Source organism: Denticeps clupeoides, chromosome 7 (genome assembly GCF_900700375.1).
Source record: "Denticeps clupeoides chromosome 7, fDenClu1.1, whole genome shotgun sequence".
NCBI classification, from domain to species: domain Eukaryota; kingdom Metazoa; phylum Chordata; class Actinopteri; order Clupeiformes; family Denticipitidae; genus Denticeps; species Denticeps clupeoides.
In genome coordinates, this window is record NC_041713.1 from 1,214,383 (window position 1) to 1,241,254 (window position 26,872).

The 26,872-nt window shown below is 50.6% G+C and overlaps 1 protein-coding gene across 5 annotated transcripts; it reads right to left on the bottom strand.

The window, feature by feature from the left end:
- Positions 1-1,801: 1,801 nt before the first annotated feature.
- LOC114794094 (myocardin-related transcription factor A-like) lies at positions 1,802-26,183 on the bottom strand. 5 transcript variants are annotated; one of them, XM_028986418.1, is made up of 18 exons: positions 25,953-26,183; positions 23,255-23,454; positions 14,917-14,982; positions 9,027-9,082; positions 8,862-8,937; positions 8,599-8,760; positions 7,617-7,786; positions 7,256-7,381; positions 6,903-7,156; positions 6,563-6,713; positions 6,039-6,392; positions 5,279-5,911; positions 4,984-5,172; positions 4,811-4,900; positions 4,424-4,570; positions 3,507-3,590; positions 3,368-3,425; positions 1,802-3,280 (listed from the first exon to the last, which is right to left on the bottom strand). In XM_028986418.1, exons 2-18 carry the CDS (start codon positions 23,415-23,417, stop codon positions 2,739-2,741), a joined length of 3,321 nt encoding a protein of 1,106 aa, XP_028842251.1. In that variant the 5' UTR covers positions 23,418-23,454; positions 25,953-26,183; the 3' UTR covers positions 1,802-2,738. The 5 variants fall into 5 exon arrangements, with proteins under 5 accessions (XP_028842251.1, XP_028842250.1, XP_028842252.1 ...); XM_028986417.1 differs by having other exon boundaries at positions 6,027-6,392; XM_028986419.1 differs by lacking the exons at positions 23,255-23,454; positions 25,953-26,183 and adding an exon at positions 17,995-18,165 and having other exon boundaries at positions 6,027-6,392.
- Between the last annotated feature and the right edge of the window lie 689 nt (positions 26,184-26,872).

Here is a 26,872-nt window from a genome sequence, read left to right on the forward strand (position 1 = left end):
GTCCATTGGGGAGAATCTACTGCACAGCAATGCACTACTTTATAATAATTGGTGAGTACAGTAGATGAAAATATCTATATTTTTAATTCAACGCAAAATGTATTGGTCAGTCCTTCTAAAAGAATGATTATTAGAATAAAACATGCGCTGCTCGAACTCATTTCCCTCCACCCTTCAAACGAACTCACTCCGGCCCGCGACCTTTGCATGGATAAACGTGCCCTTGACCTGAAGGGCGTGGCCGGACGTGGCACCCCTGGGCGTTTGCATGCACGTGACGGCGTGACGTTTCCACGTCTTTTCCCCGAATGCGACTCGGCGCTGATAAGCAGGGAGCCTGCAGACGAAGGGCAGCGACGCAGAATAAAAAATGGCAGGAAGCGAGGGCCCCGCCTCAACAGAAGGCAGACGAGCGGGAGAAGGTGACAGCAGGGGGAGGGACTCGGGTGCGAGTGCGTGAGAGTGGGACGTGCGCGCCCGAGATAAGGCCGCCGCCAGCCCTGGCACCACGACGTTAATGCCACAAACAGCGTGATTGACGGCGGGGGAATCGAGGGGGGGTTTGGAGGAGCAACAATCTGGCAACCTCAGTGCTGGGTATTTCCTCAGTGCTCTGACAGTACAGTGGTGGCCCTAGTCCTGTTGCTTTAAAAAAGCTGATAAGCGTTGAACGGGAGCCGAGGGCCCTCCTCCATCAGGCCTAGCGGTTAAGGAAATGGCCCCGTTATCAGAAGGTTGCCGGTTCGAATCCCGATCTGCCAAGGTGCCACAGAGCAAAGCACCGTCCCCACACACTGCTCCCCGGGCGCCTGTCATGGCTGCCAATGCTCACTGACGGGTTAAATGCAGAGGACAAATTTCACTGTGTGCACCGTGTGCCGTGCATCACAAGTGACAATCACTTCACTTTCACATCCAGTCGGAGAACAGCGGCGTGGGCCTAATGCATGAGCACATTCTTGGCAGGGGTCAGCCGGGCATGCTGGTGCAGCAGCCTGAAGCATGCCCACACGATGCTCCGGCCGTCCAGATGCTCCGCCTGCGCCTGTCAGCTCCGTAACTCACAGCTGCCACTCACGCCGCTCGGCGCCGGACAGGAATTGACGGCCTTCTGCATTAGAAGGATGAGGACCATCGATCTTCTCATTCGCCGCATAATGAACTCAATTAAACTGGAGGCCCTGAGGAGGAACCCAGCCATAGGGCTCACCTCGGCTCGGTGTAAAGGAAAAAGAGCGCCCCCTGGTGGTGGGAGGTGGTTCTGCTGCTGATCTCAGGTGCCTTAATTTCCTTAAGTGATGACCCTCTGCAGTAAAGTGAAGGCTCCACTTCCATGATTAATCAGTCGGCAGTGGGGGGCGGGTCTATTCAACAGGCCCGCCCCAAACATGGAGACAGAAGCCAGTTTGAAACTATTGATAAATCTCATTTACAATTTGACATGTAAATGGAAACACAGGATCGAAATAAAATATTGATACGATGTTTACGATAACTTCTCCTTTTCATTTCATGCTGATGCCACATAAACTTGCGCTTCGGGTCAAGCAGCCCAACGTCCGAGTTCATGAGGTCACGGTAAATTGGGGTGTTGAGGCTCTACTTGTTCTCACTGTTGAGGAGTAAATGTTTGAGTAGTTCTGTTTTAACCGCAGTGATTAGAATTTAATTCGTTAAGCAGCAACAAATTACAGAGAGGTTAACTGCAGAAGAAGTTAAGATGAAGCTCCTGCAGGCTGAGAAGAAACTCCTGATCTCTTCCACAACCTGAAGCGGTGCGAGTGCCCACACAAACACACACTGAACACTGAAATCTTGTTTATTCCAGACAACCATTCACCTTTACTTAAAAAACAAATACAATAGAAATGTCCATATGTGCACAAAGCCCTAAAGTACGTCCCAAGCCCCCCAAACCCAGCAGTTTATTAGGACAGCCAATGAGAAGGACGAAAGGGTGGAGAGAAGAGAAGGTTGAGCTGTCTGGTCATGTGAGTCCAGCTTGATGGAAAAAGAGGCACCAGCGCCGTCGTATGTCAGAAAAGGACCAACACCATTTCTCTCTCTCTCTCTCACACACACACACACACACACACACACAAGCAGTCCAAAAAACATACAAGACATCCTGACAGTCCTTTCACAACACATGCAAGTGGCACTCAGAAGGGGTGTGTGTGTGTGTGTGTGTGTGTGTGTGTGTGTGTGTGTGTGTGTGTGCGCAGGTCCAGATTTCCATCACCTCGACCTCCACCCTCAGTCTTCACCGGCCTGCTGAAGTGCTCCGGTTCTGCTTCCACCGCCTCCAGAACCCGCCCCCCCACCAACAAGTGCATTTATAGACAGGAGGCTCCGCCCCCGAGGGCCCGTAAACACCACCACCGCACGCGCGTTTATCCGAACGTGCGGATCGAGTGAAGATAAAGAAACAGAGTTTTACGCTGTACATCAGACGCATGGGTCGCCATGCAAACCTATTTAGGAATCAGAAGATTCACGTTTCATTTGACGTTTATAGACGTGATGGTTTTGCATAGCGAGACTGGAGCCGGGAGGTCGGGGAAAAGTGATCGTCTGACAGGAACGTCTGCTAGCGTCCGCCCCGTATGGCACTTCCCAACTAAACGCGTGGAATAAAGACTCGGTGAGCGGGGGACAAGCGGCAGAGTGCTCTACTTCAGCAGATCAGGTCAGCAGGCAGTCGTATGAACTTTAGAAAAACGGGATGGACGTTTACACTATAAGCACGAGTCCCACTGCAGCTGCAGGTCCGGGCCGTCCAGGAAGTCCGTGGAGAAGAGGCTGGGGGGTGCGTGGGAGCTGAGGCCCGTCACGCCGGGCACCTCGCTGCCGCCCCCGCCCATGGTGATGTCCAGCCAATCCATGCTGTCCAGGATGGGGTCCCCAAAATCGAGCCCGGGCGCCGGGGGCAGGGGGGAGTAGCCTGCCTCGAAGGTGTCCATAGGCGAGGGCGGGTGGTCCAGGATGCTGGAGGTGCTCAGCATCTCGCTGTGCAGGTCGTCGATGAGCGTCGGGGGGCCGCCAGGCTCCACGCCCAGGAGAGGCTTCCCTGTGGTGGTCTCCAGGAAGTCCTCCAGGCGGCCGCTTCCCATGACGGCCTCTGAACCGCTGGCCACTTCCTGGGTGCTGGTTTGTGGGTCGGAGGGCTGAGCGGGCGTGTTGGATTCTGGGGGAGTGGGAGGGGACAGAGAGAAAGCGGCGGGGTCTGGTGGTGTATTAGGGCGGAGTCTGGAGAGGGCAGGGTCTGGATCTGCAATTTCTAAAAAAAATTTTAAAAAATCAGCACAGGAGTCAGAATAAAGGACGAAAGTTGATAAAAACAGGCGTTGATGGTGCTGAAGCTCACCTCCGGTCTGAATCAGGATGTCGAACAGGTCGTCCATGTGCTGCGTGGAGCCGTTCTCCTGAAACGGGAATCAGCACGCGTCAGCAGCACGACAACGAGAGCCATTCCGCGTTAAAGCGGGGAGAACCGCGACAGATACCTTTCCACGAGGAGAGCCGGGGGAGTCTTTAGGTGAGGGAGGGGTGAACAGGACGTTCTGGTCCAGATCTGGACATACGTTACCCTGAAAAGGACAAAAGAAGGACATCAAAGACGACCAATATCCTGGATTTCACCACGAAAAAAAAATCCAGAGACAACTGCAAATAAATAAGCAGCTTTGGCAACATGCATGCACACACACACACACACACACACACACACACACACACACACACACACAATATACGTAAGTGTGTGTTTTATAGCTTTTAAGAGCACACAAAAGACAAAATCTAGAAGCCTTATATGTATAATAAAGATCCTTTGAGATGAAAATGTGACTTTGTGAGATGATTTAACATTAATACGAGTTCCTCTAGTCTGTCTATGGTCCTGCAGTGGCTAGAAATGGTGGTCGGTGTAAAGAGTGTTTTGAACGTTCTGCTTCACCGTTCAGAGATCGGCTGCTCAGACGGTCGGATCTGGAATTTGTCCCCTTATGGGGAAAGGTTAGCTCCCATACCACCCCTACCCTAAAACATTATCTCCACCAACTGTCATGGCTTCCAAACGTGTGAAGCACAGCCCACTGATCACTAAGGGTGATGGTTAAATACAGAGGACATGTTTCACTGTGTCACAGTGTGCTGTGCTGCAGTGTTACACAATGACCATCACTTCACTTTCATTTCATGACGTCATTTCCGCGAGTGGCCGCTCAACTTCTATTGGCCTCTCTCCTCCTCATTTGCTTTTAAAGCTACAGACACCAAAACGGCACGTCCTGGGAAATGTAATTCTTCACCGAGGCTGAATTTCGGAACGAGACTTCAGGTACAATATTAGAACGATATAAAAAGCAAATAAAATAATAATAGGGGAAGTTACTTATTGTTACATTTTGACAGAAATTACCGCTTGGCTCGGGGAGGACGGGGTCGGGTTTGTGGACGAGGTGGACTCAGTGCTGGGAAAGAAAGGCTGGAGGGTGGGGGGAGCAGAGATGGATGTTGGCGCTGCTTGAATGTGATTGGCTGGAAGATGCAGACCCGTCTTTTGTCCCTTGAAGAAGAAAGAGAGAGAAAAAAATAAAAAACGAGCAGGATCAATCTTAATGAACTAAACTGCAAATTAGCTAAAAGCCTCATCTGGCACATCCCATATTACATTAATCACAATGATGAGGGATATTAGCCTTTTAATTATGAGAATTACAAATCCCCGCCTAAACAATTAAACGCAACTTATGAAGCAGAGAGAAGGCCGCTCTCGTTTTAAAAAGCCTCTGAAGGACCTCCGCACCTTTTTGGTTGGATGTCCAGCTGCTTTTTTGGAGTGGGCTGCCCTGCTCTGCGCCTGGCTGGGCAGCTTACCGGGCGTCGACAGCAGTCTCTGAAAAGACATATAGAAAAAAAAAATAAAAACGCCATCAGAAGCTCCCATAAAAATGTCGGGTTTACGGAGGGCAGCTGTACCTGCAGCTTGACGTGATTGGTCGCTTTGCCCTGCGTGGAACCCGGGCCCGGGGTCTCTGCGTTGTGATTGGTCAGGGCTATCAGGAAATGGTTCCCGTTGCTGTCCTTCACCAGGGTGTGTGCAGGGTGGTTCTTCAGGATGTCCAATGGGAAAGCGGGGGCGGAGCCTGACTGCTGATTGGTAAACACCTGAGACGCCGCGGGAAAGACACAGTTAGGAAAAGTACATTTCTGGTTTCATCATGGACTTCTTGACTGGCCAAAGAAGTCCATGCAGAAGTCCAAATGATCAGACCTGCTGAGAAGGTAACTGCTGCTGAGCTTCCGGCTGTGGAGGCTGCAGAACCTTCTGCGGCTGCTTCTTCTTCCTCTGATGTGCACGTCTCTGGAGGTTCTGCTGGTTCTGCTGCAGAACTGTCTGCTGCTCCTGCTTTTGCTGATTGGCCAGTTGAAGCTCCTTCTCCCGCTGTGCCTGCTGGAGCCTCAGGATCTCCAGCTGCATCTGCATGGACTTTGTCTGGGCCTTCGGCTGTGGAGGCATCGGCACGACCGCCTTGACGCCGTCCTCAGCCTCGTCCATCACCTCCTCCTTGATGGTGATCCGGACCGCCTCCACCGGCGAGACGCAGCAGCGGGGCACGTCGGGCGGCTCCTCCTTCACCGCGACGTGGTCTGTGGGCCGGTCCCCGCGGCCCTGCTGCAGCTGCGAGCGCAGGGTCTCCACCAGACGCTGCTTCTGCAGCAGCATGCGCGTCAGCTCCTCGATCTGCTTGTCCTTCTCCTGCAGCATCAGGTCCTTGTCGGTGAGGGTGGAGCTCAGCCGGGAGAAGCGGCAGGAGGCGGCGGCTGGCCCGGAGAGCTCCTCCTTCACCATGGAGGGGTGCTGGGGAGAGGGCTGCAGCGTGAGCTGAGTCAGGGGGGAGGTCACCTTCAGGAGAAGAACGTTCCAGAAGATCACTTACTTATTACTTCATCACCTCGATAAATGCTTATATTGGTTTTTATTGATCACTTTTTGCCTGTTTGGTGTGAATTAAACGTACGGAGGGCCGTACCATCTCCCCGAAAGCGTCCCCGTTACAGCTGGCCTCATCTGGACTCATCCCCGCCCCCGAGCGATCGGAGGTCGCGGGCGAGACCGGCGGAGAGGAGGAGCCCCCAAAATGCATCACGTGTGCTGGGGCCCCTCCCCCTGGGACAGTGGTAGCAAATGGGAAAGTTGCCACCACCACGCCAGCGTCTGGTGGCTGGTGAACGACGGGCACTCCGCCCGCGGCGGGCTGGGTGGTGGCGCCGCCCTTCTGGGTCCCGTGGGGCTCCTGCAAGCTCCTCAGACGCTCGATGAGGTCGTTCTTGGTGCCGGAGACGGGCAGGCCTCGCAGCTTGAGCTCGTGTTTGAGCTCGGCCACCTGTCGGGACACGCAGACACACCCATCACCTTCACCCGGCTCCACGCGCGGCCGCAGTACGGAACAGACACCGCAAATCCGCACGAGTGCGGCGGCCAGAGCGTCCAGAGGCCGTACTGGTGCTCAGAATGAACTTAACACGTACATCTTCTACAGGTCACAGCAGATACCTTCAGCTCATCCAGGTTAGGAGGCAACAGCCCAGGATGGATGCCCGGTCTGCTGGGGCCGCTCTGATTGGACAAGGCTGATGTGGCCGTGGGGGTCGTTCTGGAGGGGGAGGGACCGTTGGTTGGAGCAGGCTGTTGCTCTGCCGGGGGTCTGAAGAGTCATACATGACCACAAAGTCACAAGCATATAACATGTGGTGCTAGTAGCCTGGTGTGAATCACACTCGCCTATGAGCGACCCAGAAGACCCAGGTTCAAACCCCACTTCCTACCATCGTGTCTCCAGGGGGGGACTGTCCCTGTAACTACTGACTGTATGTGTAAATAACTGCACACTCACTTGGGTGGAGCAGGCAGGATGGTGTGGTAGTTGTAGTGCTGCTGCTGCTGGCTGATGATCTGCAGCTGCAGGAAGAGCTGCTGCTGGTGCAGGATCTTGGCGTAGGCGGAGTCCAGCTGCGGCGGCGGCTCTCGCTCCGCCTTCTGGTCCGGTGGGATGTACTGGTGGTACTTCAGCTTCTTCACTTTGGGCTTACTGTCTTTGGACTTCTTGGCTCTCTGCACAGACCGTTCTGATGTGGACTTGGCCTGCGTCTGTTAACGTTATAAATTATGACCGCAGCATATTGAAAAAAACAAAAAAAAACAACTGATTTTTGGTATTAGAAAATTGAGATGGTGATTATCAATAACCTTTATAAGTGCAGGGCTCGGCTTCTGTGCTGCAGTCCCATTGGACACATTCAGTGATGGGGAGGGGACAGAAGTGGAGGGTGGAGGAGGTGGAGGCGGCGGTGGGGGCGGGACGTTGGAGATGACCTGCAGGAAGGCGGAGTCATTAGTGGGCTGCAGAGGTGACCATTCCAGTTCAAATCCCAATTTTTAGTGTTTCAGGGAATTCTTCAACAAATCGCCTTATAATACAAATACTGAACAGATATGAACAGATGAAGAAGAGTCAGACCATCCTACGTCATCATGGTTCTTGGAATTACTGATCAGGGGAGGAAAGAACCTTTTTTTAGCTGCATAACATGGTGATAAAAAAACAGACCTGTGCTGGAGAGGTGCCGCAAAAGGCTAGAGCTTCAGTTGGGGATGATAGAGGGGCGGAGCCCAGCGGCGAGTCTTGACTGATGGCCTGGTCCGGAGAGAGAGCATCACTGCTGTCCTCGTCAAACGATGAGTTCTCCACCCCGATGGCCACTTTAGGGAACTCTGTTTCTGAGAAAGAGTGTGTGTGTGTGTGTGTGTGTGTGTGTGTGTAAATACCATTAGCGTAGGTGTGCTTACTGTCAGAACTGTAGGGTTAAGCGTCATTAATCCCCAATCGGTAAGATGATGAACGGCTCCCTCACTGCTATACAAACACACGCCCCACATTTTTACTCTGCCCTGATCTTAATGTGTGTTTGTGTGTGTGTGTGTGTGTGTGTGTGTGTGTTTTTGTTTGGATGCTCTACTGAAAGCAGTCAAGACGGCGTGTTTACGACAGAGTAAAGCAGCCTGGTGCATTTAAGAGTCTGTTTGATGGTGTTGCGGGTGCAGCACAGGAGGGAAGTTTAATCAGGAGGTCATTACGCTGCACTGATGATGATTATGATGATGATGAGGAGCTGGGCATAAACTACATCTGGGATTCTGACTCTACAAAACTTAGAAGTTTGCCCTGCACCTTAACCTCGAAGTAACGACTAGCAACAATTCCTCATTTTATTATTTTTATTTTCATTGCGCATCTTAGTGTATAAACAAGTATTCACAAGTAGTGTATTTCTCACAACTGATGCAGCAATCTAGACCACCTTTAACTCCGCCCACTGGAGCAGGCAGGCGAAGGGGTCCAGCAATCTAGACCACCTTTAACTCCGCCCACTGGAGCAGGCAGGCGAAGAGGTCCAGCATTCTAGACCACCTTTAACTCCGCCCACTGGAGCAGGCAGGCGAAGGGGTCCAGCATTCTAGACCACCTTTAACTCCGCCCACTGGAGCAGGTAGATGTTTGAACAGGTATGATGTATTTGATGTGAAGGTACCTATGATGGCCTGTTTGATGCTGCTGTGGATTGGCAGGATGTTCTTGTGGATCAGGTCCATGGGTCCGGGCCGGTGCGAGATTTTGTCGTTCAGGTCGTCAGCCAGCCGCGCCCGCTTCAGCTGGAGCTGTTTAGCCTGAAGGGAGGGTTCTGCTGACGTCTCTGTGGATTAACACAAGACGCCCGGATGCCATGAATAAGATCTGCAGAACGTCAGTGGATACAGAGACGTGATTTTCTACAATCTCATTTTAAAAACGGACCCTCTAGAATGTGCATCCTAACCAGCTCCGCCCGCTCCGGCCGACTGCGTATCTTCCTCTTCAGGTAGTCTTCGGTCTGCGGGAGAGAAGCAGGGAGAGATGCGGGTCACGTGAATGACGGGCGGGGCTGGAGGAGGTGTTAATGCGGCCCGTTGGAACACTCACCCGAGCTCGCTCTAAACTCCGTCTCTGTTCATGGAAGGCTGCCGGGCTTTTCAACGCTGAAATGCAACGAGAAGAACATGAAGACCAACATCTGAACCGTAAAAAGCAACGTACCACCACTCCATACCAGTTCATTCAGATATAACATTTCATGAGAAGATAAGGAGACGTTAAGTTTTAAATAATCTACTCGCAACGGCTCGGCGTACTCTGCTGCTATCGCGTGGAACCGGATTATACGGTTAAACACGCTAACCGTTGAGTGGATCGTTACATGTTACAGGAAAAAGGTGCGAGTGATGGGTGAACACACGGTTCAATGTACACGTGCATCACACCTGGATTCTCTTATCAAGGTCCCTGAAGATGCGAAGAACTTCCTGTGGAACAGGGTGGCTGGTAGTGGCCTAGCGGGAAACACACTTGCCTGTGAACCAGAAGACCCAGGTTCAAACCCCACTTCCTACCATCGTGTCCCTGAGTGTCTCCGGGGGGGGACTGTCACTGTAACTACTGACTGTAAGGCGCTCTGGATAAGGGCGTCTGGTAAATGATGTAAATGTGGTCTAAGAAATCAGATTTTTTAAAAATAAACTTCACCCAGAATATATTAGCACCCGCCCGCTCCCCCTTTCTAAATTGCGCACGTGCCGGATTATTTACTGGAGAAGTATCTGCTGGAAGAAGTTGTACACCCACGCCGCGGCACAGCTCTATTTTCACCAGTGCTGAGGTTTCATTTGCGGCGTCTCATTGTGTTGCAGGACAAGCTCATGAATTTAATTTGCTTTGGCCTCAATGCATCTCAAAAAGCCTGTAGAGCGAATTATAGAAATGCAAATGCGGAGACGGCTTCCTGGGGGGGGACACAGCAGAGGAAAAGCGGAAAGCGGGGCTTCTGTAGAACGTGCAGAAATTCATTCACAAGCCTTCCACGCCAGGACAACGCCAGCGACTAAAACCTCGGCAGGAGACTCTGATCCACCAAATATTGGTGTCAGGGGAGCTAAAAATAAAAGCAGCGTCTCTACGCGGCGGGAAGCTGATCATCTGGGTGCTGGAGACACAAGTTTCCACGAGTGGAACGAGCGTGCAAGTGTGTGTGTAAACAGAATGCATGTAGTGAATGAGAACGGGGGGGGGTGTAAATAATTGAGAGAGAGAGAGTGTGTGTGTGTGTGTGTGTGTCTGAGTGTGTGTCTGTGTGTTGCGTGACCCCCCCAGGTCTCAGTGCCGGTGGTCAGACTGACAGTGGAGTGAAGCTTCAGTTCACCTCAGTGTGCACACACACACACACACACACACACACACAGCTGTTCACTTCAGGGCACTTCACACACACCACACACTCTCGGTGGGGCCAAGCACTGGAAGGGCGGAGTTAGGAGTCGCCATGGCAACAGTGCGCTGGCAGTGAAAAAGGCACGTTTTTCTGCAGTCGGCCACGTCGTCTCTGATCTTCACCGCGTTCTCTGGCGCCACCTGGCGGACGGACAAAGAGCTGAAGGCCCGCCACTCATCACCCCGCGACCTTTTCTGTTTCCTTGGTTACGTGGATACGTCCCAGATGGCGCGGTTAACACAGAGAACTTGCGAGTTCCTAAAATAGTTTTCCGACACATGCATCTCACACACAGTGGTGCTCACTCATTCATCTGTGTACGGAATATATATATATGTGTGTGTGTGTGTGTGTGTGTGTGTACACCCCACTTTCACTCTTCCTTATTTCACTTCCTGTGCCTGCTCAGCGCAGGGTAACAGGAAGCAGACATTTTTAAATAAAATGGCATGACTGGGAAATCATGACTGCATCCACAGACCAGTCATAGCATGAATGCAATTGTCTGAACATGAATCATTATTATTATCATCTAATGTACCATAACGTGGCAAGACAATGCTAAATAGGGGTGGAGATATATATATATATATATATATACACACAATTTTTAATTCAGCTTTTTCCTGTATTTACATTTACATTTTTACATTTACAGCATTTATCAGACGCCCTTATCCAGAGCGACTTACAATCAGTAGTTACAGGGACAGTCTCCCTGGAGCAATTTAGGGTTAAGTGTCTTGCTCAGGGACACAATGGTAGTAAGTGGGATTCGAACCCGGGTCTTCTGGTTCATAGGCGAGTGTCTTACCCACTAGGCTACTACCACTCCAACGTATTTCCTCAATATGCAAGTATCCAGTAGACATATTGAAGGCTGTGTTTTAAATAACTGGTACAGTGTCGCTTTTTATAGCTATACTGTGTGTGTGTGTGTGTGTGTGTGTGTGTGTGTGTGTAGCTACACCCCCAGTCAGTCCAGCTGGTCAGTCACGCAAGTGACATTTGGATGAAGAGATGAGTGTGGACAACACCAGACAATAACTTGGCTGTAAGGACTTTAATAAAAGTGTTCCTCAGGTCTACTGTGGTCTGGTGATCTAAAGGAATAATTTGTGTTCTGTGTTGGGGAATTTTCAATAACCCTTAAGCAAGAAATACGTATCCGTACAACGTTGCATCGTTAACGTTTGTGCTGACATACTGTACTGTGTGTTGTAATCTGTAGTGTGTACTCCTTACCACCAGGAGTCAGTGTCGAGGCAGCAAACCAAAGGAATGACTTATAAAATAATCATCTGTTGAGTGCAAATCTTATAGTGGTGGCCTAGCATGGGTCAGCGGTGGCCTAGTGGTTAAGGAAGCGGCCCCGTAATCAGAAGGTTGCCGGTTAGAATCCCGATCCGCCAAGGTACCACTGAGGTCCCGTCCCCGTGCGCCTGTCATGGTGCCACCGCTCCCTCAGGGTGATGGGACAAATTTCACCGTGTGCACCATGTTCTGTGCTGCTGTGTATCACAAGTGACAATCACTTCACTTTTACAATACTGCCCCTAAAAAAATTACGTTTTTTTATGTTAATTAGGTATTAAAACCATATCACTTCCGTTCATTTTTAAGCACGTGCACATAGTACGGACCGCGGCTGTATGTTAACAGCAAGAATACTTCTGCCTTTACATGCCCCCATCAGCCATAATATTGGTCATGGAGGCCTCTGAAGGTATCTGCTGGGGTATCTGGTATGAAGTTGTCAGTGGAAAGCTGCAAGAAGCTGCAAGTTGTGAGATGGAGCCTCCATGGATGAAACTTGTTTTTCCAGCACATACCACATAAGCTGGATTGGCCTGAGAGCTGGAGAATTTGGAGGTTCAATCAGATGAGGGCTTACTGCCTTCAGGGGCAGGAACAGCCACATGAACACAGGAACCAAGGTTCCTCTCTGAATAATCACACTGCCTCCACCAGCTTGTCTTCTTCCCATAGTAGATCTTTGGTAGATGATGAACACATAGCACCAAGACCAACCACGTGACGCATCAGACACAGGACACTTTCTTCCACTGCAGGACCTTCTGGTGGTGGACGCATGTGACTATTGGAACCCTGATTGGACTGGATTCGGACACTTTCACTAACTTCTGGTAGACCTTTGTCATGTTTTTGTGTTGTGTGTTCTTTTCCATTTCCACGTATCCACGAAGGTTCGCAATCTCGTGTCTTGTACATGGTGAGATGACAAAGTTCACCAAACATTCTATTATTTCAGACCTGATCTGCTGGGGGTAACGCATACTTTCAAAAAGCTTCTCCCGTGCAGGAAACAGCACTAATTCTAGCATTTAGTTGCTGCTAAAATGACTTCATATGTGTTTTAGCACCTCATGCACACGACTACATTTCAATAACCTTTTTTCTTCTGCTTCACACCATCGACTGGGTGAAAAAATATTAAAAAATGAGAACACGATAGCATCTTTTACAGTATTTACCAGATGCCCTTACCCAGAGCGACTTAGTCAGTAGTTACACGGACAGTCCCCCCCTGGGGACACTCAGGGTTAAGTGTCCTGCTCAGGGTTTGAACCTGGGTCTTCTGGTTCGTAGGCGAGTGTGTTACCCACTAGGTTACTACCACCCTGTGGTACCTCCATAGTCACCAGGCACTACTGTTGGGTCTCCTTAACGAAAATGAAAATGAAACGTATTGAGCGTACTGCAATGATCTAAAATGACTGCAGGAATAAAACAAACCAGATCAGATCATTCCATTCAGCCAAGCCCCAAGACTGGAGATTTGTATTAAGTATTAGTATAAATATATTTCAATGATCCTCTCCTGACCACCCTGATGACCTCCTCCTATGCTTCTGCCTGCTGTGAGAAAGCAGAACTGAAGAGGAGGGGAAGTTGGCAGTGGCTATTGCAAAAGCACCAAGATTTCAAACGGATTCTGGGGGTCTGGGTCCATCAACAATACTCCTCACAAGGAGTCCTGTCAAGGCAGCAGGAAGGAGCAAAATAAAGGAGGAGGTCTAGACCCAGGTCTAGAGATGCAACAAGCTTCAACATGTAAAATGGACACCTTAATAAAATTATAAATTGCCTCAAAAGGAGAGAAACTTTCACAAACATCCATCAAGAGGGGCATTATTGAAAGTGAAAGTAAAGTGAAAGTAACTGTCATTATACAGCACATGGTGTCACGGTGAAATGTGTCCTTTAACCATCACCCTTGGTGACAGTGGGCACCATGACAGGCGCCCGGGGAGCAGTGTGTGGGGACGGTGCTCTGCTCAGTGGCACCTCGCTAGGCCACCACTGCCATAAGCAACATCTGCGAGGAGTAAAATGGCCAACGTATCAATTCTTACGGTACATTAGATATGCTAATAATAATAATAATATATTTATTTGTAAAGCACAGTTTAAAAAACAGAGAACTGTTCACCTGTACAGACTTACAGTAATAATACTCGGGACGAGGACAATAATTAACATCATTAATAAAAAATTGAAACCAGAAAAAATTCTACATACAATTATAATATTTAAAAAAAACTCGATCTCAGAACGCCTGTGTGTAGAGGGATGTTTGTTAAAGGAGAGAAATTGATGTACATCGATGGAGCTACTGCTGCAAAAGTTCTCGCACCCCCCTGGGATTTAAACCTGCTTGGATATGATCTCTTTTCTTTGTATTGGTTAAAAACTGCATTTTGGACTCAAACCACAATTTGAAAACCCCGTTAGTGTAAATAGCTCAGTGCTTGTTAGCAGTTAATGAACAGCGGATGCTAAAGGGCATTTCCTCAGTGAAATATGTACCGTTTGTGTGGGTGTGTGTTGGATTCTGAGCACCTCCACCGCCTCCGTGCTTCGCCACGGACTCCCGCCCTGACCCAAACATCTTGCCTCCTCAAAGCAAAGCCCGGTCGCCCACATAACGGGGGTTTGCACTTCAGCACGGTGTCATGGGCCAACAGGAGACTCGACTCTTCACACGGACCTCGAGTGGCCAACGCTTGTTCATAAAAAAAAAAAGGTGGCGAGACGTGAGCGTCAACCACCACGAATTTGACGAGTTGGCTAGTTTCCTGATGAGCGCGCCCGCCCCGCTAACAACGCACGAGGGAATGTAGGTTAAACGAGGCAAAGGAAGTGAGCTTGATTCATCGTAATCTACAAACCAAACCGGCATCTGGGCAGGATGAAGCAACCGCCGGTTTCGAGTGGAAAGAAAGCCGCACGTCTGTCAGGCTCGGGTTGAAACGATCTACGTCCACGTCAGAAGGCAGCGCCACTGATTACTTTACAGAACGTGCAGAATTTTTACCTGAAAAAGGTCCAAATAACCAGCGGCCGGAAATTCTACTTCGGCAGAGACTTTCTCAGCAAGTCATGTCATCGATCGTTTGTTGCCATGCAACATGCATGGTAGTCGAGGTAAAATGGCCCAAAAACAGGTCCTGGTGGAACCCCCATCCAATCCGACATGAGCATGGACAGCACAGGGCTGATAGGGTTGGGTTGAGAGATACTCACGTGGCATGATCCCCTGGCTGACCAGCTCCTCGCGGGTTCTTCTCTGCTGAAGCTTGAGTTGGAGGACTGCAAACAGGAGGAGAAGGCAGAGTGTCAAAAAAAGGGGAAGGAGCAATTAAAAAGTAGTAGTAGATCCTCGTCACGGAAATAATAACGTGTCATAACACATCCAGCACATACCAGCATACCACGAAGGAACCACGAAACGACACCGGTCATTTCTGCAAAGTATCCATGCTGCTCGACACGATCTTCTCAAACTTTTAAAACTTTTTTCTGGACTGATGATGGCGAGCTTGTTGATCAGGGAGGGGCCACAGAAAGCCGACGAGGAGGAAGAAGAGGGAGGGGCGGCATGGTGGGAGGTTTTACACTGAAACAGGAAGTGTCTGCAGGAAGTATTGGCACGCCGTGCACGACTTCGTTTACTACACGGTACCAACAAAACACGTCCGCGCGGCCGCTGGCATCTTAATGTCATTTCTCTCCTAAATCTTACAGGCAGAGATTGTAACGCCACCAAAAAAACAAGAGAACCGTACATGCCGCACAGCACAGGGACCACACGGCAGCAGGTTCACTGCATCTCCACCACCACAGACAGCAGGAGCTGGCCGAACAGCGCCGAAACAGAACAACACGGAGTCACGGGGAGCAGGGCTCAGTTCATCCACTTGTCACTTGGTCAGAGAGCCTTGCTAATTTAACACGTCCCCTCAGCAAGTGACCCAGACCAGGTGGGCCAGAGGTCAAACGATCAAGGGCGCACTGCGACGCTCTGAGCGTAGATTCTGGTGGAGACAGCTTCTGCACTTCGGCAACGATGTTTCACAAGAGGGGCTGCGGCCCACGCTTCAGAAAGTGCCGAACGCCATGGAGACCAGACCTGGCCCGAGCCGGGCAGAACCCGACAAGCACGGCGTTTAAAAAGTCTCCGTTCTTCACCTCCTCAGCATCCGTTTTCGCATCTCTCTCTCGATAATTAAAAACGCGAATCATACGGAGAGGATGGGTACGAAAGAGCATTTACCGCACGAGCCCTGCTGGAGATCACACAGACCACCCACCGTAGCTGTTCTCGGACGCCTGTCTATTTTAGTTTTGGTTTGGTCTTCGCGTCCAGCTGCCGTTTTAGACTTCATCAGACTCATTTTAGTCTCGTCAAGTTTCCATCCACTAAAAGTTGGAGTATTAGTATTAGTGTTGAGAAGAAAATCTTACTTTGGTCTTATTTAGTAATGCAGTTCAATTTAGGCCAGTCAATATAGTACAAGTACCAAGTAGAACAGACAAAAACATGATTATATTCTATTATATTATATATAAGCAACCATCGCTTAGTCTTTCTCTCCCAGCCATCTGCTAACCCACCAAAACTCCAACAGGAAGTGAGGAGGTAACGTCATCTGCGCGACTCCCATAATAAAAATGTGATTAATAAACCAACAATAGAGCCATAACACGAACAGCATGGACGTCTCATCTTGTCCCACCCCAGGGGGCAGCAGAGAGCAACGACGTACCCTCTCCGAAAGTGACCGGAGGAACATGCCAAATCACAGAGGTCAAAGTGCGTCGTAGCGGCTCAGGAGGAGGTGGAGCAACTTTTAGACCATTTCAGAATGCAAACTCACCACCACAGAAGAAACACGACACATTCGCAGACACAGAAATACATTCGCACTTGGTCTTTATTGAGGACACCACGTTAGCCCACACACCACGGAAGCTGGAAACTGGCCGATGGAACCTCCACCAGTAGCGGGGTCAGATGATTTGAAGAGTCAGGACTGGTTTAGGTTCTGGAATGTTCTGGTGATCAGATTTTCTGGACAGCTGCACGTAGAACATTTGCTTGCCAATAAAATACCGCAGTTCCGGCGTGCTTCAGGGTGTGTGGGACGTGTAACATATGCCCAAGGTGAAGTGAAGTCAGTTGTAGGGCCTGCGTCCAGAACCATCTGGCAGGATTCTGGTTCTGCAGCGTGGGCTGGAACGCCCACATCTCACCGCCACCCAGATTCAGCAGCTTGGAGGAACGCTTCAGTCTCGTCGCTCTTCTGCATGGTGTACTCCAGCAGCACCATCTCCCAGCTGCAGGGTTCCACGCCGTTCCTCCTCCCCGACGTGAAACGCACCGGACGACCTCCTCTCCTCCCTGCTGCTGCAGGGTTCTAATTGCGGCAGGAAACCCGACCCGCCCGGCCGCAGCAGATGAGTTATTGGGATTATTACTGTAAACGACATGGAACTGCCCACGCAGAAGAAACCTAAAGCTCCCGGCTCCCGTGCCCATGGTCCTGCTCCTTTCCCAGGGGACACGGGTGACACCTCACCCCCCCCAGTCTCGCATTTCCCCTGCAGAGCCAGCGTGGGCTTTCAGGGCGCTGTCCAGGGTTTCAGGCCAGGAGCAGGTCATGGTCGCTCTTGGAGAAGGACACTGCGAGCATGTGTGTTATATGAGGTGAAAGATTTCAGTCCAAAAATGTGCTATATGGATGCAAAGGTTTCAAATCACGATCATAGTAATAAATATCAATTACAAACTCATTAAATCTGCACAAACAGAATAATTGTGATGGTGGTAGTAGCCTAGTGGGTAACACACTCGCCTGTGAACCAGGAGACCCAGGTTCAAACCCCACTTACTACCATTGTGGACACTTAACCCTGTCCCTGTAACTACTGACTAAGTCGCTCTGGATAAGGGCGTCTGGTAAATGTAAATGTAATTGGAACAGCAGAGAAGATGAAGGAGGGCATTAGAGATTTTGCTGCTGACGTCCATCCAGACACCATCATCTGCCAGTGTCAACACTCTTAACCTCTGAGCACCTTCAGATCAGCGCTATTCTGACCGGTACCAGAACACGTTTCTCTGGAGCTCCGCCCCCTCCCTTCCTGTACCTGGCTCAGAGGTGCCACCAGGGTCCCTGGGTCCATTTGGCCAGAGGCGCTGGACGCCGTCCAGGGGTCTTTCTACTGCGCCGCATGGCCGGGACCACGGCGAAACCAGACCGGCGGGATTCTACATGCAACGCGGTGAACGAGCATGCATGCGTGTCGAACGTGTCCCACCTTCCCTGAGACTCTGACAGGCATGTCGCTCGCTACCCAGCTGCCCTCCTGGTTTCTCCATGCCACTGCCGATAGGAGGAGGCCCGAAAGAGGCGGGGTCGAGACGAAGACAGGGGTTGGTGTCCAGCATTGTAATCAAACCGGGACAAAGAAACTTCTCACCCCAGCAAGTCCCACAATTTGCTTTTCTGATAGCAAATAAAAAAAAAAAAAAAAAAAAAAAGATTAAAATTGGTCCTTCACCTAAAGTACTTGTCAGCAGGTAGTTTCAGAAGAAAACTACAAAACCAAGCAGGTTGCATATCGGCTCGGAGTTGCTGCAGAGGAACCATCAGCTGCTGCAACAAGATCATGACTGAGAAAGGGGGGGGGAGAGAGAGAGAGAGAGAGAGAGAGAGGGAGAGAGAGTGTGTGGGATGCCGGAGAGTCTGTGATCACAGTGACACAGCTGCTGCTCCAGTCCGTCACTCGGACTGGGTTGCCTGATGCGTGTGGGTTTGTCACACGTGCTTATCCGTGTGTGTGTGTGTGTGTGTGTGTGTATATATATATATATATATATATATATATATAAAAACACAAAATTTGGTTTCTATAGAGTGCAGCACCTCAATCGTTGTAATTAGTAACACACATTAGCGACAAATTCTAATTCCAATGACACGAGTTCTGATTGTGCTGCCATACAAACAAATTGAGGTTCATGATAATAATTAAAAAAAAATCAAATTTGCTCCAATTTATTACAAAAAGTTTAAGATTGTGCACAACAGCAATTTCAAGCATATACAGGCTCTATGTGAACAACCACCACAGCGACGACTGAAGCTTCAGGGATCTTCAAATGGACCAGTAGCATCATAATGGACACGTAATGTAGACCATGACACTGGACTAAAACTGCAGCACACGGTGACACGTGTCCTCTGTATTTAACCGTCATCCTTGGTGAGCATTGGGCACCATGACAGGCGCCAGGGAGCAGTGTGAGGGGACCGCAGTGGCACCTTGGCGGGTCGGGATTCGAACCGGCAACCTTCTGATCACGGGGGCCGCTTCCTTAACCGCTAGGCCACTTTCACACCAACAAACGCTGCTGGGTGGGCTCCGCCTCTACAACATAACCAGCAAGCAGTCGAGGTGCGAACCTTCACTGGCCTTACGATTCGATTAGCGATGCATCGCGATGAACCCCATACGTTTTCTACATGGTCACATGACGTTTGCTATTTCTCCGTTCCCGCATCCCCTGAGGTCAGGCAGCCCCTACCAGCGCTACTTTTAAAACAGACTTTCTTATGTCTTTCTTAGACATCTAAATGACATATGTAGAAAAGTCCACGTCTGCGTCGCGATGCATCGATTGTACTATTAATTTCAACTCTCCGTAGCAAGCGGCCATTTCTCTACTTATTTTGCTCTACTTTACTTTGCAGACGCTTTTCCATTTTGCTCTGAGAAGAATACAGAAGCTGGACCACGTACGCCATGGCCACTGCAGGAGATCCCAGTTTATTGAACCAGCAGCAGGCGGGCGGCATTTTGAGCTGTAAACAAGTCTCAGATGAACTCCACCTCTCCGGGGTGGGGAGCTGCTTCGAAAATAGCAGGTCCAGCTGGTCGGACGGGCTATATTCATCTCCGGATCACCTGCACCACCAGCGGCTTGAGTTTCTCAAGGACAGACGGCCTATCATCTCCGCAGAGGGGACGTGGTTCCAGTGCACCATGGGTAATGCTTACAAGACTAACGTGCTGCATACGGAGTTCGGGTCTAGATGCACGAAGACGATCGTCCCCAAATCCTAGAAAAAGCAGACAAGCCTCGCCAGGTGGAACCCTGGCGTTACAGGACCTGGTGTAGCCACCAGGGGGCAGTAGCTCCTCAGCATGATTAACTGCGCCCGTATCTCTAACAGGTTCTTCCATTGCGCCCCAACTTCGCTCCTCACGTCACATGCGCTGATGCCGAGGAGGGTGACTGCGCCTCTGGCCCACGTTCACTTAAAATAAATTATTTTAAAAAAACGTAACAATAATCCCTTTATAGACCTTTACACACACTTTTTAATGCTGTTGTAAGAAGCTGGGCTGCAGGAAGACAGTAACGTTCAGGTCTGTTCCACACTTTGTGTCGGTGTAGTTGGGGGTCGGAGTCGGGTTCTACTCTCGGCCTCCAAGTCAAACATTTACATTTACAGTATTTACCAGACGTCCTTATCCAGAGCGACTTACAATCAGTAGTTACAGGGACAGTCTCCCTGGAGCAACTTAGGGTTAAGTGTCTTGCTCAGGGACACAATGGTAGTAAGTGGGATTCGAACCCTTCTGGTTCATAGGCGAGTGTGTTACCCACTAGGCTACTACCACGTGACAGATGGTTTGGAGAGTGCAATTTCAAGTTAAAAAGTTGTACTGCTAGTTTTGAAGCATGTAAGATGAGACTCATGAGTTGACAGAACGTGTCAGAATTGAGTATTAGAACATATTAATGATGAAGGTTCATAATAACGAGAAAGTAGTTCTTATTCCTGACCTGAGGTCAGTCTGTCATTTTCAGTCTGACTAGACAACTTGTTTAAAAGTGAACTCTGGATCTACTCTGCGTCCTCATCCCCTACTCATCTCCACTCAGCACCTCCGGCAACCTCCAGCACCAACACCGGCAACCTCCTGCACCAACACCGGCAACCTCCTGCACCAACACCGGCAACCTCCAGCACCAACACCGGCAACCTCCAGCACCAACCTCCACCACCAACACAGGCAGCCTCCTGCACCAACACAGGCAGCCTCCTGCACCAACACCGGCAACCTCCAGCACCAACACCGGCAACCTCCAGCACCAACACCGGCAACCTCCAGCACCAACACCGGCAACCTCCAGCACCAACACCGGCAACCTCCTGCACCAACACCGGCAACCTCCTGCACCAACACCGGCAACCTCCTGCACCAACACCGGCAACCTCCAGCACCAACACCGGCAACCTCCTGCACCAACACCGGCAACCTCCAGCACCAACACCGGCAACCTCCAGCACCAACACCGGCAACCTCCAGCACCAACACCGGCAACCTCCTGCACCAACACCGGCAACCTCCAGCACCAACACCGGCAACCTCCTGCACAAACACCGGCAACCTCCAGCACCAACACCGGCAACCTCCTGCACCAACACCGGCAACCTCCTGCACCAACACCGGCAACCTCCTGCACCAACACCGGCAACCTCCTGCACCAACACCGGCAACCTCCTGCACCAACACCGGCAACCTCCTGCACCAACACCGGCAACCTCTACCACCAACACCGGCAACCTCTACCACCAACACCGGCAACCTCTACCACCAACACCGGCAACCTCTACCACCAACACCGGCAACCTCCTGCTTAAATCTGCACTGGCCGAGAACAGAAGAAAAGCGATGAGATCCATGGATTATATAACACGGTATAACGCAGCAAGTCGTGCCTGCTTCTGGCAGAACGGCGTTGCTTAGCAACGGAACAAAGCGGCAGCTGAAGCTGAAGGGTTTTCTTTTTTTTTTTTAGCGTGTCCGCTGTCATCAAGTGCGATACGCTGCGGGTTCGGCCGCACCATCTGATATCTGGCATCTCGGGCGCACCGTGCGGTGTATTATTTATAATACACACGCTTCACTGGCGAAAGGTAGCAGCACATGGACTGGATTACGACACGCATGACGTTTATATCTGGACTTTTCTGAATAGGGGTGAAGTTCGGTCAGCTGTGCATGGTGCAATGCGCCTTGATGAACCGTGGGATTCTGCTTCTGAAATTGGTCCAGAACGGTCCAGTGACATGTTCGTCCGTTCTGGTGAGGTCCTCTCCAGCGGCCCCAGAACAGCGGACGTCACCAGAGCCCCTCCACTCTAGTTAATGTCCAATCACTGTTTTGGCTCCACCCACTCACCCCTCTCACCCTGGTGGAAATGACGCGGAGAGAAACGCTGAGATTTCCATCTTAAATCGCCATTCTGGCACGTTGAAATGAATCGTATAATCAAATCGTATTATCAAAACACACACACACACACACACACACACACACAGCGGGAATGGAGGAAAAGCTGATCTTTACCGTCTCTGAGTGTCCAGAGATCTACATCACGACATTACACTCTTACCAGGAGCTCAGAAAACCACACGTATTATTTTGCGTGGGTCTGTCTGAGCAGAAAAGCGGTCCGTGTTCTGCCGTTTACGGCTTCGGGTCGGTGTGTAGTGGAGGAGACTCTGATGAAGCATGCACTGGGGCTAGTGGCCTAGCGGGTAACACACTCGCCTATGAGCCAGAAGTCCCAGGTTCAAACCCCACTTACTACCATCGTGTCGCTGAGCAAGACACTTAATCCTGAGTGTCTCCAGGGGGGGACTGTCCCTGTCACTACTGGTTTTAAGTCGCTCTGGATAAGGGCGTCTGGTAAATGCTGGAAATGTAAATGCAGGGAAGGAAGAGCATCTCGCTCTTTTTATTATGCTCACCTCAGTTCTGCCACGCCCGGGTAAACCGAGCGTGTACGAGACCTTAACTTGTTTTTGAAAACGTCAGGTGACACTGTAGGGAAATTTATAGGATTCATCGCGATGCATCGATATCGAGGTATTGATAATCGCGGTCAAATGGAATCGACTCGTGAGGCCAGTGAAGGTTCACGGAACCCAGTTCCAGCGCGGCATGTAACCCGACTACAGTAAAGCAGCTGATGGCTCCGCCCACCACACAACACAACTTTCATATCTGTCTATTAAAAATACGTTTTAACACACCTACTGTGGCACTCCAGCTAAAACAAGAAAATAACGCTCGTGTTGTTCTCTTTACGTAACGGAACTGTGAACCGTACTGGCAGATACCTGTAGAGTCGCACCCAAAGTTCTGACAGTCCAGAGCACCTTACAGTCAGTAGTGACAGGGACAGTCCCCCCACCGGAGACACTCAGGGTTAAAGGTCTTGCTCGTACATTTGAAAATGGGACTGTGTGTTCTTCTGGTTCATAAAAGGGTGTCTTACCCACTCGCAGCCCCACCCACCATCCGCTGTTGTGGAATCAGCAGTAAATGCACCGATTCCCCAAATAAACCTGTTCCGCTGAGAGGAACCTGGCAGACCTGCTTCCAGGTCTGGATGCCATAAACAAGCCCGCGGCACGTTCTGCCCTTCCAACGGACCGTAATTCTTCACATTATTACCATGTTCCATAGTGTAAAATGGAGCTTCTGGCATGCTTACCATTCTTCCGCTCGTGGATGGGCAGCAGGTTGGGGACGGGCTGCAGAGACAGCTCTTGGAGCTCATTGGTCACCGCGTCACTCTGTGGGCTGGGGGCGGAGCCTGGGCCAGCAGGTTGGGCTATATTGCAGGGGGTTGGCTCCTCCTCTGCTGGGGCGTCCATGACGGCTGGGTTGATGGAGGGGGGGCGGCAGAGAGTCCTGCAATAAAAACCATAAAAACAAGGAGAAAAGGTCAACGCGTGAAATTCAGCGGAGTTCACCGCGGGACGACATGCACTCAATAAGCCCAGTCTGGCAAGGTGACCCAACCCGTACGCAGATTCATAGCTCTGGCGGCGCTTCCTCGTACAACCGGGCTTTCATTGGTCAACCCAACGCAGGAAAATCAGTAAGATTTTAATACAGCCAGGCTAAGCCACACCCATTTTTACCAATCAGCTTATTACTAAAACAAAGAATCAGATCGGTGAAAATGACAAGGAATCCAACAGGAATTTTATATCATGTTTTTAAAGAGTTTTTTTATTATAAAGAGAGCGAGAGTCCAGTCATTGACATTCAGCAGATTGACAGATTCGTTCCAGTCAACGCGCTTCCTGCTAACGTACGATGACAAGAGCGTAATCGGAGTAACGGAAGCCACACAGACGTCTAACAGCCCCGATTATCATGATTGAATTTCATACGCTAAGCGCTTAATGGCCCAGTGCTCTTCAGTGGGCGTGGCTGATGGACACATGCGGGAAAGAGAATCTGAAACTTCAACAACCCCCGTAGCACCGTGTGTAAGGGGGCCATATCGTCACCGTCACCGGAGAACGCTCCACAGGATGAGAGTCAACAGTTCCGTTCACGTCGTAGCGAGTGAAGATGGACACCTCGCCCGCACATCTGGTTACTTCTCATCTCCTCCTGCTGTAAACGTCTGAAGGATGATGCTGATGCGATAAAGGGCCACAGGAAGTGGCAAGAGACACACACAGGAAGTGTGTCTCTTTCTCAGCACCACGCTGTTGACGCGTTCACCTCAGACCGAAAAAAAAAAAACCCTCTTCTCCTCCACCCCAGTTTTGATGACACAGATTCCCAAAATAAATCATAATCTTTCCTTTCTACGGACCTAAAACCGCGGTTCTCTGAAGGCTTGCACGTCTTCCTTCCCATACGCAAGAGGCGGCTTTTTCGAACCGTACCAACCAACGCAAGCTCCAATTATACCGGAGCTCAGAGCCAGCAAGGCGGCATGTGGAAGGAAATAATCGGTTGTGGCTGGTTTACTGTACACGAGTCCTGCGTCCATTCAACTGGCGGGTTTAAACGTCCCCCGACATTTATATCGGTCTTGTTGGTCCCCTGATTCTGTATCTGACGTCTTGGTGCAGAATTAGAGCCACTTTTCACCGTCTGTAGCTTTAAATGCTAATGAGGAGGAGGAGGATGTCATAAGGGGACAAATTCCACATCAGATCATCTGAGTGGTGAAGCAAAATGACCAAAGCACTCTTTACACCTATCGCCATCTCACAAAGAGTCACATTTTCATGTCAGGGGACCTTTAAAAGTCCCCTGCAAGTGGACCTCAAGTCATAAAGGTGACAAGTTCACTCGCATCAGTCCTGGCTGCAAATGCACAACGACTACAGGACCTGGTAGTATCCTGATGGTAACACAACCGCCTATGAACCAGAAGACCCAGGTTCAAAACCCACTTACTACCATTGTGTCCCTGAGCAAGACACTTAACCCTGAGTGTCTCCAGGGTTAAGGGCGTCTGGTAAATGCCGGAAATGTAAACGTCAACCACGAGAAGGGTTCCCTCAAGTCTCAAAAAGTCAGCCACTCAGACGCGGCCCATCGGACTACATGGGATCCAGAAGCAGGTGGACAGGAACTGAGCGCCGCTATCAGCCGATCAGCCATCAGCGTTGGGTAATCAGTCACATTGATCGCATGGAACCACGCCCGCACGTTTCCACACACTCAGCAGCTCCAGGCGACTCTGCGGGGAGAAGCGATTAGTCTCCGCTTCCTCATGCGAGCAAAGCCTACAAAGAAACGTCCAGCCTAGAAGACGTCAAACATCTCTACAGCGGAAGAGAATCAAGGGGATTTTAGAAGGTGGCTCCATAATGGCCCATAATGCACATATTTCAGAACAATAAAACTACATCTAAAGGAGCAGCAGGCCAGTCTGGAGACGCCGAGTTTTGACGGAATGGTCTAGAACTGAGGATCTGGACGCCGTTCCACAGCGGCTGGTCCATAAAAACAGGAGCAAAAACATCTCCAGATGTGAAGGACTCGCCGGAGTCAGAGCGCCAGTGCCGGCCAGTCGCTGGGAACCGGGGGAAAGAATGAATCAACCAACTGGGGAACGTCACTGCAGAGCCCAAATCACGGGGGTCACATGGCCAGGCTGGAGGGTCAGAGGTCACGTGTGCAAGTTAAGGATTCCAGGACCAGATCGTGACGTCCACCTGCTCCACTTTCCAGCGGATCTGCTAATGCCGCTCTGACCCATTTCAGAGCCGGAGCCGGAGCCCGCGTTACCGCAGCACAGGCCGGTCCGAACAGCCGCAGGGAGGCGGCGGTCGTTACGTAACCCCGCCACGTCCGCGCCGACAGCGCCGTGCGAGGGCTAACTAGCTAACTAACAAACTAACCAGCTAGCCAACTATCCCAACTAACCAACTCACTCGGAGCGCTGACTAGCTTAGCCAGCTTCCCTGGAACACTCCCACCCCGCCGGGCGGGTCGCGGCTCCACCGCTCCGCGGCGCCTTCGTCGCCGGCCGGTCCTCGGTTCCGCGGCGGGCCAAGCTCCTCCTGGTGCGGCCGGGCGGCGTCCGACTATCCGTCCCTGCGCTGCTGCTGCTGCCGCCGACCGCGGTAATCGTTTCCGATGGCCATTAAACTTTGACCGGAAATCCCTCCCGTTTGCGCTCTAGTCCCGCCCCCGAGCGACGAGGCGGCCCAATCGGACGCGTGTCTCGACGAAAACACCGTGGAAGCCGGCCAATCGCCGCGCGTTCGCCGGTGGCGCAACCGGAGACTGACGGTGCCGCTGACCAATCGCGGCGCTCACACGGCACCGACCAGGCGACGCACCAGTCGGTTCGGCGGCCGCCGTCTGGCGGCGTCACCAATAGCGACGCACAGATTTCACAGCGTTTCTCCCGAAGTGAACCAGAAAAAATGATGTTTATTCCTCTGGTTAATTTGGCGATGAAAATGTCGAAAAGACCAGAACATCCGTGTCATGAAAGTAAATGTACCGCTTAATACATTTCGGGAAATAAATGAAAATGTTCTGAATTCATTTTTTTCTACATTTATTTCTACACAAGAGTAGAAGGTTAAGAAACACATTTTTTTTCTTAAGAAAGACAACAAAAACGCTTCTGCAGCTTGATGGATGAACTTGAACTCGATAAGAACCCCTAGAACTGCATGTAGCTGGTTTGCACTGGATTGCCTGTTTTTAAGTTCATTTCCTTATTTTCACTCTTTATGGTCGTTTATTCTTTGTACCACGTGTTGTAAAAGGGAACCGGCGTTCATTTAAATACCTGTCGATTCACCAGACTCGAGGAGTATTTCATACCGCGCAATACAGC